The 12,590-nt window shown below is 39.1% G+C and overlaps 1 protein-coding gene across 4 annotated transcripts in view; it reads left to right on the top strand.

Moving 5' to 3' along the window:
* LOC140186825 (chemokine-like protein TAFA-5) overlaps positions 1–6,932 on the top strand; it is an 854,343-nt gene extending 847,411 nt beyond the window's left edge. For all 4 annotated transcript variants that reach the window (XM_072241436.1, XM_072241437.1, XM_072241435.1 and 1 more), the window contains one exon: positions 4,321–6,932. In XM_072241436.1, coding sequence (XP_072097537.1) covers positions 4,321–4,329 — 9 coding nt within the window. In that variant the 3' untranslated portion in view covers positions 4,330–6,932. The remainder of the gene's footprint in view (positions 1–4,320) is intronic.
* The last annotated feature ends 5,658 nt before the right edge of the window (positions 6,933–12,590 follow it).

Here is a 12,590-nt window from a genome sequence, read left to right as displayed (position 1 = left end):
GTAGGTCAGGCAGCATCTAGTTAACATTTTGAGCCAGGATGTTTCATCAGGACTGGACTGAAAGGGGCCAGAAACCAGCACATAAAGGTGGGGAGTGGGTGAGGAGAAGGAGAAGTACAAGCTGGCAGGTGATCAGTGAGAGCTGGTGAAGGGAAAAGTTGGTGGATGGGGGGATTGGTAATGTTAAGAGCTGGGAGGTAATAGTTGGAAAAAGGTTAAGTGCTGAAGAAGGAGGAGACTAATAGGACCTATTAGGTTCCTTTTCTTCAGCACTTTCAGACATGAAGTAAAAGGAAGCAGGTGAGGAAACATGGAAGTGATGGGCAGATTGTGAGGGCGGTGGAAGAGAAGAGAAAAATATCAGCACAAAACGTTGACTGTTTATTTCCCTCCATAAATGCTGTTTGACTTGCTGAATCCTCCAGCATTTTGTGTATATCGTGCAAGGTTCTCAGCACCTGCAGAATATTTTGTGTTTCTACAAAACATAATAAATTGTGGAAGGAGATTGCAACCCACTGCGAGCAATCATTCCTCTGTTCTTCATTTTCATGATTGAAGTTCTCTGTTTATTAGGGTAAAACTTATAAAGAGCTAATATAAATAATGTTGAAGAAGGTAGATATATGTGGCACCTCCCATGATTGCATTTATTATGGCACCTTTTATGACCTTGGAGAAATACCAAAGTACTTTACAGACATATATTTGCTTTTCGGAATGTAGTCACTGTTATTGAAAGTTCAAAATTTCAAAAGTAATATATATCTATAAAAGATATACTGTTGCACTCCGTGGAGGGGTCATGGTCAACAGCCTGCCCCAGCATACCTAATAACCAGAGCTATTTATTTATTGTTCGTGTGTTAAAATGCTTTTGAGGGATTATGGTGGCTGAAGGAAAGAAGTAACATTTTAGCTGCCCTGCCTCTTGCCTCACCAATCAATGCCTCCCCTGGGGAGATTCCAGAGCACCCCTACCCCCCAGCACCTCAGGCGGCAGCGTCAACCACCATGGGGAATTATGGACTTTGTTGTGGATTCTTGGGTTGCTGAGGGCGATTGATCCCTCAGATGGGGGCAGTGTGGTACTCCGGGGGGGGGGGGGGGCGCGTGTGGTCGACAGGCCATCCCAGAAATCCTAATGACCAGTACTATTTGTTCTTGTGTTAAAATGCTTTTGTGGGATTATGGTGGGATGTTTGTTCAAGTTCATTTCTTGTTGCATTTTAGCTCGGGTTAATACAGTTATTTGCATGTGTGTTTGTGGGTCACCCTGACTGTAACTGGGGTGTGTAATAATGATCTCTCCCCCCATCTGTTTGTGACTGAGGGAGTTCTCTCCCCATGTGATTGCACCCAGTCTGTTTTGTGCTTGTTGCAATTAAAACAGCTGTTGAGCTAACCAAGCTTTTCTCATCTGTTATCATGGACTGAATGCTCACCACAATGCTAAATAAACCCAAGACTTTTACACAGTACTGTAGTTTGATACTAAAGCTTCTTAGAGATCACTGTGAGAGGATGTGCAAGGGGCAGTGAAATCCATTCGAATTTTATTTCTTTTTTTTAATTGTGATATTTGGTTTGTTGATTGGTGGCTGCCTATAAGCAGACACATTTCAAGATGTACAATTTATACATTCTTTGATAATAAACGTGCTTTGAATGTGTTTAGCATAGGTTTGGTTGAAGGAACGTTAAAATGAAATACAGAAAGAGTTAGTATTTTGCCAATTAAAGGATTATATTTTGCCATTATTCTGTAAAATCATTTTATTACAAGGATACCCTCATACTGCAGTCACAAAATATTTATACGTCTGACTGACTCGGCCACACTGGATTCTTCCAGATCCGAGACCAGGATAAGCAGACCCTTGGTACCCAAGAACCCATCGTGTGGGGTGGGTCAGTTCTAAGCATGAAGCAGGCTTCAGCCAGCATTCTATCAAGGCCCAGATCTCTGACCCACCCTGATGGCCTTTGCCATCTCTTGTTTTCAAAGGTCTTCAAACCATTTTCAGAATCAGAATTCAGTTTATTATCACTGACATATGTCATGAACTCAATTGTTTTGTGGCAACAATACAGTACAATTTGATGTTGCGGTGTTCACCGAGCTTGGCAATTAGCTTGGAGACACTTCATTACCAGTCGAGGTGACATCCTCAGTGCATGGTTGTCAGTGTTTCTCTCTGGAAGTGCCCGCATTTATATGGACCTCCATTCGCTTGCCTCAGTCCTAACTGGCTAGCCCTCCAATTGACCTTTGAATTCTATTGGCTTGCGTTTCTTTGGCTCTATGGGGTCCGTAGATGGCATCTATTTCAATATGCTGGTTTACGGAGTTATTAGAAGGGAACCGCACTTACAAAAATTCTCGTGTTTGCCTGCGCCAGAACCTCCGTGGTGTCCCAATTAAAATGATGTCTTTCTTGATCTTCATGTACTGAGATCAGCGACAATTTGTGTTCCTGTAAATGAGTAAAGAACAGTGCAATGCATAACATATAAACTATAAGAAATATATATAAAAAATTATTAAGTAGTGCAAAGAGGAAGCAAAAGTAGTCAGATAGTGTCTTTAATAACCAGCGAATATAAATGGTACTAAATTTAAAATCTAAATAATCAAAAATATAAAATATAAAACAATTAAAATAACCAAAATTAATTTAAAAATAATTAAAAATACTAAAATGAAGTGAAATACCTCGGATCTCCTTTGTATTTCTAGAGTTACTGACCCCATTCAGATCACTGAGGCCATCTTGACTACCCCTGAATCCCAGGGCCACGGGAGGAGCTGGGCAATACTTCATCCAGCCCCTCTCATTAGCAAACAAGCACTCGATTGCTGAGGTCAGCAGTGAACCTGCTGGTGGATCAGGAAGCGTCCCTGATCTCTGAGATGTTTTGAACGAGGCCTGAAAGTCCGAAACATCTGGATGTAGGAACTCTGTCAGCTGGCCCTCTGTGATACCACTGCCGGCTGACAAGTAAGCATAATTCATACTACTGAGGATACGCAAAATGTTTGCATATTATAAATAGATTCCCAGCTGAGAGAATAAGCCACAATATTTCTATCAGATAGTTCTATACTTTTTTTCTGGTAAGCAGACCTTGTAAACTATATATAGTTCTGAAGTGCTGAATGTGAGAAATACTGTTGATTGATGATTAAATAGCATTTCTTTTTGTTCTCATTGCCTTGCAAAGATGTGATAAACTACATCCATTCTGATAGTGAGAGCCAAGCAAGGCGGTGTGGGGGTAGGGTGAGGTGTTGGTCTTGCTGATTAAATTTCTCTTCTCTCCAAGCTGGAACATTCTTTTTTTATGTAAAACTACAAAAACACAGATGATCGTGGTGACTGATTTTATTTTGTTGAACGCAGAAAGCTCACACATAGAGTTGGGAACTGAAGAATCTAGACCAGAAGTTCCCAACCTGGGGTCCACGGTACTCTCCGTTAATGGCGGGGGACCATGGCATAAAAAAGATTGGGAACCCCTGATATGGAGCAATAATTCAGAAATTTGAATCCTGCTTTTTCAGTTTGAGAATTTTAATTCAGATTTTTCCAAAGGAGATCCCAGTAAAGTGGAAATTATCACCATGCTGGAAAACCTAAGAGTTTATTTCGATTTTTTAAAAGGTTTGCACCAGGCTGGTTTAGATATATACATTTGCAACTCAGAAACAAGCCTTATAATTCCCCATGTCCATTTTAGCCTTCATCCCCATCTGCACTAATCCATTTGCCCACATTAGGTCTTTATCCTTTTGTGCCTTTAAATACACTGGACAACAATTTTTTTTGAAAGTGTTGCTTCCTCAGGATTGTTTTTTGTTTTTGATTGAAGCCAAACAGAAATATAATTTCAGACTACTTGTATCATGTAGGAATTTGGAGAAACAAAAAATTAACTTTAATTGAATTAGAATGTGTTTAATTGCATAATGATGCTGATGTTTTGCAATAGTTCAACTAAGCTAAAAATATTTGGTTGATGTATTTTGTTTGTACTCAGTATTTGAGGCTTCTTGCTTATGAGTCCGACAATAATTAGCCAGCATTGATGGATTCCAGTTGCCCTAATACTGTTTCTCCATGACCACAATGTCCTTGTGAAACCTTTCACTATGCTTACTAGTTGGAAGTGAAGTAACAGAAATTTGGTGATGAAGCATTTGATCTTTCTGAACTTCTAACAAGTTCTAGACTTCCCATGAGATTGTGTGATTAATTAACATTGTGTTTGGTGATTGTAAAACATGATGTTTTCATCTTTGTTTCTATTGACTTGCAGGTCTCCTGACAAATGCATCAAGAAAGAATCCTTTTAGGAGCAGCTTAGAACTCTGAGTGACCTATTTACCCTAGCCACGTTCTTCTGCTGCAGACTGTCACCTGGTGTACGTTATTTCCTCAATTTTCTTTGACTGTGAGTCAAAGGACACAATCCCATCTCTGACTTTAGAGCTGAAGTTTCATTCATTCTGAAGATGAACAGGTGCAACACGTAGATGACTGAGCCAATCTTGGGTGGCAGCAATGTTGACCATGTTTGGAACTCCTTGTCCCTACATTTCAGCCGGAGTTGGACTTGCCTTTGCCCTGTTGATGTTGCAACCCAGAGAGCCTGTTTTACAGAAGACTGAACTATTTTTATCAGTCCTTAGCAGGTGATGAATCTTAGCTTCAGGTGGGACATTAAAAGAGTTACAGAAGGCTCCTCAAACAAAGACACTGTGCTTTTATGCGTGTAACTCTTTCTCTGACGTCTATACATCTATTTCCTCATCGTTGTTCACAAAACAGTAGACCAAAGAACACACGGAGAATGCTGAAGTGGACACTATCTCATTGTGAATGAGCTTTACTGGTTTTGATTGTAGTGAGTTTCTGATGGATTTTGATTCAGTTTTTCTTTCCTAGAGCTGAAATAAATCATTACTGGCTAGGGTAAATTCTTTATTGGGAAAAAAAAATAAAGGGAGTCCTGATGTAAGATGTCTAAGGATCTAATGGAGCATGGAGATAAAATAGTTTATTTCCTGTCACAAAAAAGACACATATGAACATTTGCGCTGGGAGGATATCTTAGTCTCCTGTTTAGTTTGGCTGACTTATTTCTCATTCTTAAGTCATGTTGTATTTCAACCAGAAAGAAAGAACAAAAAAAGTGAACCCTTTGCAGCTCTTTATTTTCTTTCCCAGCACAATAGTAGCTACTGTCCAACAACATTCGCAATGAGCATGTCTGGCTACCTGCAGCCTGTGTCACATTTCAATCAACCATCTACCGCGAGAAATAAAAAAAAAAGATCACATTAGAGGAGAAAGTAACATTTCTTGAAAACAGGATCATTAAATGTATTTTGAGAAACCTAAAGTTATATATTTAACAGTTTTTATATGTTGTATCTTTGTAGAAAATCTTATTTAACAAATAATGTGGTCGTACTATGCCAGCCTTGAAAGCAGTCAAGAGTTGTGTTTTAACTTCTGGTATCTGTCAAAGAGATGATTGGTGTATTTTTTCCTTTGGACCATTCTGAATCTGAAAACTGACCACAAAGAACTCTGTAGAAAAAAAATGCTGTTTATACATCAATACATTCAACCATTGCACTGTAGGAAGGCAGTTCATTTCTTTTATGTACTGGTATAATAGAGTGGAAAACATTGTAAACTTTGCTATCAGTACTGGTTTTCATTTCTCCCCCTTTTTCTCGTGGTTGACTCTTACTAAATTGGATTTCTGAGCTATTCTAAAGTCGTACAATACAAGCTCTCACTGGAGTTTTGTTGAAAAACAGTGGGCAGGACTAATCATTATCCTGTTCTCACAGATCCACTGAAATAATACTCTTTTTTGCTATTATACACAAAATGAGATATGTCTGACCTAAAATGCGAGTTGCTAATTTACTACAACAGAGCAGCCAAAGTCTAGGTCAGTTTTTAAACAGTAATTTCTTGTTGCAGCCTATATTTGTGTTCTATAAGTTGAAAGCCATTGTATTTGCCTCCAAAAGAATCTTGAACTTCTTTAGTTCAAAAAGCAGACACTCAATTTGCTGGCTCACTTACATTGAAAACAGATGATTGTACAGTCCACTATGAAACTGCTTTTCTTTGAACTTCACATTAGTCTGAATAGTAAGCAAGGTAAAAGACCAAAGCTTGAATCTGAAATTAAATTTTCCCTTGTCTGTCAAGATATCAATGAGCAACAGAAAATTCAGATGTCATTTGGTTTTGATTTCAATCAATGTAGATCTAGTTTAAAATGATCAGTAAAGTATAGACTTACTTACCTACCTACTGCCCATTACGCCACTGGCGTTTAGGGCAGCAATGAAGGTCCTCCATCTCTGGTGGCACTTAGGTCTTCCTTCATTGTATCAGTAGCTCAGTTTTCACTGCTATCAGTTATGCAAGTCCCGGGTGGAGACTCAGGAATACCATCACACTCAGATGTAGAAGAAGAATTCTTGTTGTTTCCCTAGGAGTTTTGTTTTACTAGTAAAGCCTATTAGCCCTGAGCTGAATCTCTGAATCTAGACGTCTTAGTCTGGCCTCTACCCTTTGACCTGTTTGACATGGGTGACCCTACCAAGAGCCAAAGCATAAAGCCCTGATTCCAGCCAACATAGATCTCCAGGTCATTGAGGCATGCAAGCCTCCAAACCCTGTGACAAGGTTGTGGTCCTCTTGGAGGACAGACTTACCTGCTAGAATGTTATTCAAGGGTTGTTCCTGAGCAGGTAAGACTAAATGTTGGCCTATTAGTAATATTGAGATAAAATTGCTCACAAAACTTGAGGATCCATCATTTTTCTAAGGTGGCAATAAATAAGGTTCAAACAGCAGTATTATTTGAAGCAAATGCAGTTTGAAATTGAATGATTTATTTCATGGAATTAAAAACCTTTAATCTAATCATATTCCACAGTAAATATGTACATGTTTTCTAGACTAAACATGAACTTATATCATCCTTATTAATTAAATTAAATCTGTTCTTTCACTCTGCATCATGGTCCACAGATTCTGTGAATGGTACCCATGTTGTTTCATATTTCCCATAATGGAAGGTAAATTAGGGAAGTTTGGTTATGAAAGTGGGTATCTGAGGGTCAATTACGTAAACCTGGCAAAAACCTAGTGATCTATGTACTGATTGAATTGTGAGCCTTTTCCTCATGTGCTTCTAATACCTACAAGAGGTTTCTCAAGGCTCTGGAAAGGTACCACAATAGTTGTGTCTACAATCTTTGAAGTTCAAAAAGTTCAAAGTAAGTTTTATTATCAAAGTGCATATATGTCACCATATACAACAATGAGATTCATTTTCCTGTGGGCATACCCAATAAATCTAGTAACTCTAACAGGATCAATGAAGGATCAACCAGAATGCTGAAGACGATACAAGGATACAAGTGTGCAAATGCAAATATAAATAAATAATGAGAACATGAGATGAGAAGATAAGAGTCCTTAAATTAAGATCATAGGGTATGGGAACATCAATGATGGGCAATTGAGTGTAGTTAGTGCCTTTGTTCAAGACCCTGATGCTTGTAGTGTAGTAACTGTTCTTGAACCTCGTGGTGAGAGTTCTGAGACTTTTGAACCTTCTACCTGATGGCAGCAACAAGAATAGAGCATGGCCTGGTTGGTGAGGATCTCTGATGATGAATGCTGCTTTCCTACAACAGCATTCTCCAAATTCATTCCAAGGATAAGTGAAGCAAAAAAAGCATTCTATTCTTAGTCAGCATCCCTATCCTGAGGCCCTAATCACAGCCAGTCAGTTTTGTTGGACAGGCTTTATCAGTCACATGTTTGACACAAGATGCCCAAAGCTCATATTACATTCCAGAAAAGATTGAAGAATGTGTTCATAAAACCATAAGACATGTGAACATGTGAGCAGAACTAGGCAACTTGGTCTATCTAGTCTGCTCCACCAATCCATCATAGTACTTATGATCCCTCTCAACATCATTCTTGTGCCGTTTCGCCATAATCTTTGACTCAGTTATTGATCAAGAAATGATCAACCTCTGCTTTAAATACTGTATACCCAGTGACGGCTTCTGCAGTCATCTGTGGCAATGAATTCCACAGATTCACCACCCTCTGGCTAAAAAAAAATCTTCCTCATCACTGCTTTAAAGGGATATCCTTCTAATCTGAGGTTGTGCCTTCTGGTCCTAGACTCCCCCAATGTAAGAAGCATCCTCTCCATGTTCACTCCATCTAGGCCTTTCAATATTCAATGAGATCTTCTAAGCTCTAGGAAGTACAGGCTCAAAGCCATTAACCACTCTTCATATATTCAAAGTTTCCTTGGGGAGAAAAATAAGCAAGATCATCACTGACCAATAGTGTTCAAAGTGAAGAAGAAGTACTTGGGAAGACACTGAAAGCCTTGAATCAATGGTTTGGGGACTTTGAAGTCCATTGTAAGTACCAGATGGAGTTTTTTACCTTCCAAATCTACTTGGCCTATCTGGTGACTCCTGACTCAACTGTAGTCCCCACAATGGCCTCAGTACCCACAGAACCAGAGCAAGGACAAATCATTGATCATCTTGAAGGACCACCAGAGGAGAAATAATTTCTCATCTTTACACCCACTTTAAAAGTTTGAAGTAAGACAGAAATCTCACAAGAGAGAAGGATACAATCTTGGGAATAGTTGTGATACACCTCTTCAACAAGCAGATAACTCCTCTCATGTTTAAATCTTCAAGTGCAGCTCTGTCAGATTCAGAAACATTCCTTTTTTGACACAATTTACAAAGAAAAACTATGCACAATGTCCATATAAATTGCAATTTTGGTCTTAATGTTATTTAAAATACAGCCTTAATGCTAATATTGAAAAAATGTTACCTTGATTTAATTCAATTAATAAATATCATTAAACTTAAATATGATATTAGATAAAGGAGGTTGAACTGGATAAAAATTGGTTGGAATTTGCTTAAGGTGTAATTTTCTTCCAAACATGTCCTTTAAAATATGCAACACCAGGTAAAATATGTAATGCTCTTTGCAGACTTTGATTGTTAAAATTACAAGATGTACATGTTGCAAGCAATCCAAGGAATGCCCTAAATGAGATGACCAAGTTTACTGTTTAGCCAGCCGGTGGTGTAGGGGTATCTACGAGGGGTGATTGATACGTCCGTGGCCTAAGGTACAAGGAGTCAATTTTAGAAAACCTAGCACATTTATATTTCAATATAGTCCCCTCCTACATTTACACACTTAGTCCAGCGGTCGTGGAGCATACGGATCCCTTCTTTGTACAAGTCGGCATCTTGGACCTCCAGAACGTGGTCTACAGCAGGGGTGATTGATAAGTTCGTGGCCTAAGGTAGAAGGAGATGAGTTATACAGCTCTCGTTACGTGCACGTGCGGTTCAACTCTTTGAGTGATTATGCAGAAAGTTTGAAGTTAATAACTCATCTCCTTCTACCTTAGGCCACAAACTTCGTACAATAGACTTCAAGGTGAGTGGTCCTAGGTTCGAATCCAGCCAGCTCCCTGCAAGCTTTCCATCCATTGAGAGTTAAGTTAGCAACTCAGCCACATAAGCAAATAGACAAAGGCTAAGGAAATGGCAAGGTTGTTGCCCGATGTGCCACAAGTTACAGAGAGGAACAACAACAAACTTACTGGTGAATCAAAATATTTCCGCAGGTTTCTAATGTTTGGGTCCATCTGCAGAGTAAATCACATAAGAATACCATTGGACTGTTCATTTTACAGAAACAGGTCTTCAGTCCATTCAATGGGTGGGAGCAGATTGGATGGGCCGAATGGCTACTATGTCAAATGGTCTTATGGTCAATTCACTTCATGTGATATCAAGAAATATCTGAGAGTAGTGGATTCAACAAAAGCTAAATGGGCCCGGACTGTACCGCAGCTATACAAGTTCCAGATCTTGACCTACCACCAGCCATGGAGAACAAAATAAAAACAGAAATACTGTGCTAGTCTCATCTTTCAAAGCTTTATGTTTTTATCTCAGATTTCCAGTATCAGTACATAATCACTTTTGGAACATGGGAAATTGGTTAGGTTATCCCGTCCACAAAATAAAGAACATTTGAATTACTCTTCCATCACTTCACCTTCAAATCACTGGAAATGGAAAGGAGAATGTTATTGCCAGACAGGTCAGGTGGCAGCTTCTCTTCAACAGTCACCTCCTTGTCCGGCTCTTCTCACGGATACACAGCTCAGGATTCTGTTATGGTCTTCACATAGTTAAGGTGGAATTCCAGCAACAATCTTTGAGAACCTGCTTTTGACACCATTGCTCCATTTGGTCAACTGGGGTACTGAGGAGCTCTGGTACAACTAAAGCCAAAGGATATCAATGGTAAGGTATCCGCATGCTAGAGTTATACCACACACAACACAAAATGGTTGTGGTTATTGGAAGTCAATCATCTCTCCCTGAGACATCACAGTGGGAGTTCCTCAGAGCATTATCCTAACTTCAGCTGCTTCCCAAGACTTGCACTATGATGTTCACCAATGACTGCTTTATACTCAGTCCAATTCACACCTCTTCCGTAAATGAAGTTCACTATGAAGCCAGATCTAGTCCACATTTAAACATGGGGCTGTCCGATGGAAATTGACATTCAAAATGAACCCTCCACTCCATAGAGTGCCTCCAGCATTTTGTGTGTGTTGCTCTGAGTTTCCAGCATCTGCAGAAACTCTTGTGCTTAAGAGTTGAACATTTAATAGTATTATCCTCATACTGTGAGTCATGTCAATGCTACTAGAGCTATCATTGGCCAGGTATTCAACCAGCTACATTAATACTGCAAGTAGCATGGCAGGCCAGAAATCAGGGGACACTTTTCAGTCACTATAATTAAAGTCCAAGATTTACTGTAATTAATAATATTTAGTTTCAGTAGAACATGAAAATAATTTAAAAAGCATCGAAAACTGCAACACTCCTTAATCACCGAGGCCAGTGCCTGCATCTTGAAGGATACCTTCATTTTCCCCTAGTGCTCTCTGTTATGTATTTTAGAAAACAGTGGATTACATTTCACTGGCTGTCTTTTGAATCATCAGCAACATTGGGTTACTGTGCGTAGTCCAGCCTGCTTATCATGCATGCCATCTAATAAAATTCTTCAACTGTTACGCTGCTCCCTTCATTGCTGTGCACGGGCCATGCATTTCCCCAGAATAGGTGTTAACGTGCTCTGTTACCAGATCAATGCTAACATAAAGGAACAGTCCTTGCCTTTGAGTAGACTGTGAGAAAGAAGAGGGAAGAAGGATACGACCTGGACCAGTTGACCCATGAACAACCCATCTCACTTAACTATAAATAGCTGAGCTATACTTCCCAATTCTCAGACCCTACCTTCCCCACATCATCACTGGGTCCATTTTGCAATGAAACAAAAATCAAGGCCTCTTGGTCAGGGATCTCCAAGCGCTTTTGTGCCACAGACCGATACCATTAAGCAAGGTGTCCATGGACCCTAGGTTAGGAATCCCTGCTCTAGGTGGTTCCTGTTTGTGTTTTGATGGGTTAGACAATGTGCATTATACATTGTAGCTGAAACTTGAAGATGCTGAATGTGTTATTTGTATCAGTTGATTGAATGTGAGACAGAAGATAAAGTGTGAAGATAATTCCTCCATTGTTTCTGCTACATTACTGGACAGTACCTCAGCAACAAACCATTACAATAATGGCCAACACTGTCTTCATTGAGGTTTGGGCACACATCCTCACTGTCTTCAACTTAACCTCATGAAAAATTTTTTTTAAATGCTCTGGAAACACTCTGCTTTCAAGAGAGAGGCAAACAGAATTTGATATTTAAGGTCAATGACGTATTAGCAAAATTGGATAAATGGTAAGCTAAAGATGTTTTGATAGATAAAAGGGAGAATTGGTTAAATGATAAAAGGGACAAAAGTACAAAACCAAAGGAAGTGACATTGCAGCAAATAAAGAAAAATATTTTTAGTGGAGGTGTAAATGGAATAGCAAAACCACCATCTGAAATTCTTGAGTTCATTACACTGCAATGTGAAAGGGAAGGTACAATTTACAAACTGACAGAAACTTCATTGGAACTAGGAAGGAGATTGAGGTTAGAATGGGATTTGGTGAGAAAATTAAAATAACAATCGACTGGAAGCCTTGAGTCATTCTTTAATGATGAACTGAGACATTCTGTTGTCTGTTTTACCCTCCTCCATATTTGCAATTTCAAAGAGCTCAATACTGAAACCATTACTGTACAGATTAGATAGAAATGATACCTCAAAAATGCTGCCAAGTGAAATTGTTTTTATCTGTTCAATGCATTTCTTTATGCTTCTGCTTTGAATTTTGAACATATTATTTCTCTGGCATTAGTAAGATGAACGACTAGCTAAGAAATTTCTTAAATCTAATAAACCAAAGCATTTCTACGCACCCTGCCACCACATTAGCTTCTTACCTCTCCAGATGTAACTCTGACGGATGATGAAATATAGCTGTTCAGGGAATCTTTTTC

This window comes from Mobula birostris, chromosome 23, assembly GCF_030028105.1.
Source record: "Mobula birostris isolate sMobBir1 chromosome 23, sMobBir1.hap1, whole genome shotgun sequence".
NCBI lineage: Eukaryota > Metazoa > Chordata > Chondrichthyes > Myliobatiformes > Myliobatidae > Mobula > Mobula birostris.
The sequence above is the reverse complement of the archived record's forward strand: the minus strand, read 5'-3'. Positions and strand labels throughout refer to the sequence as shown.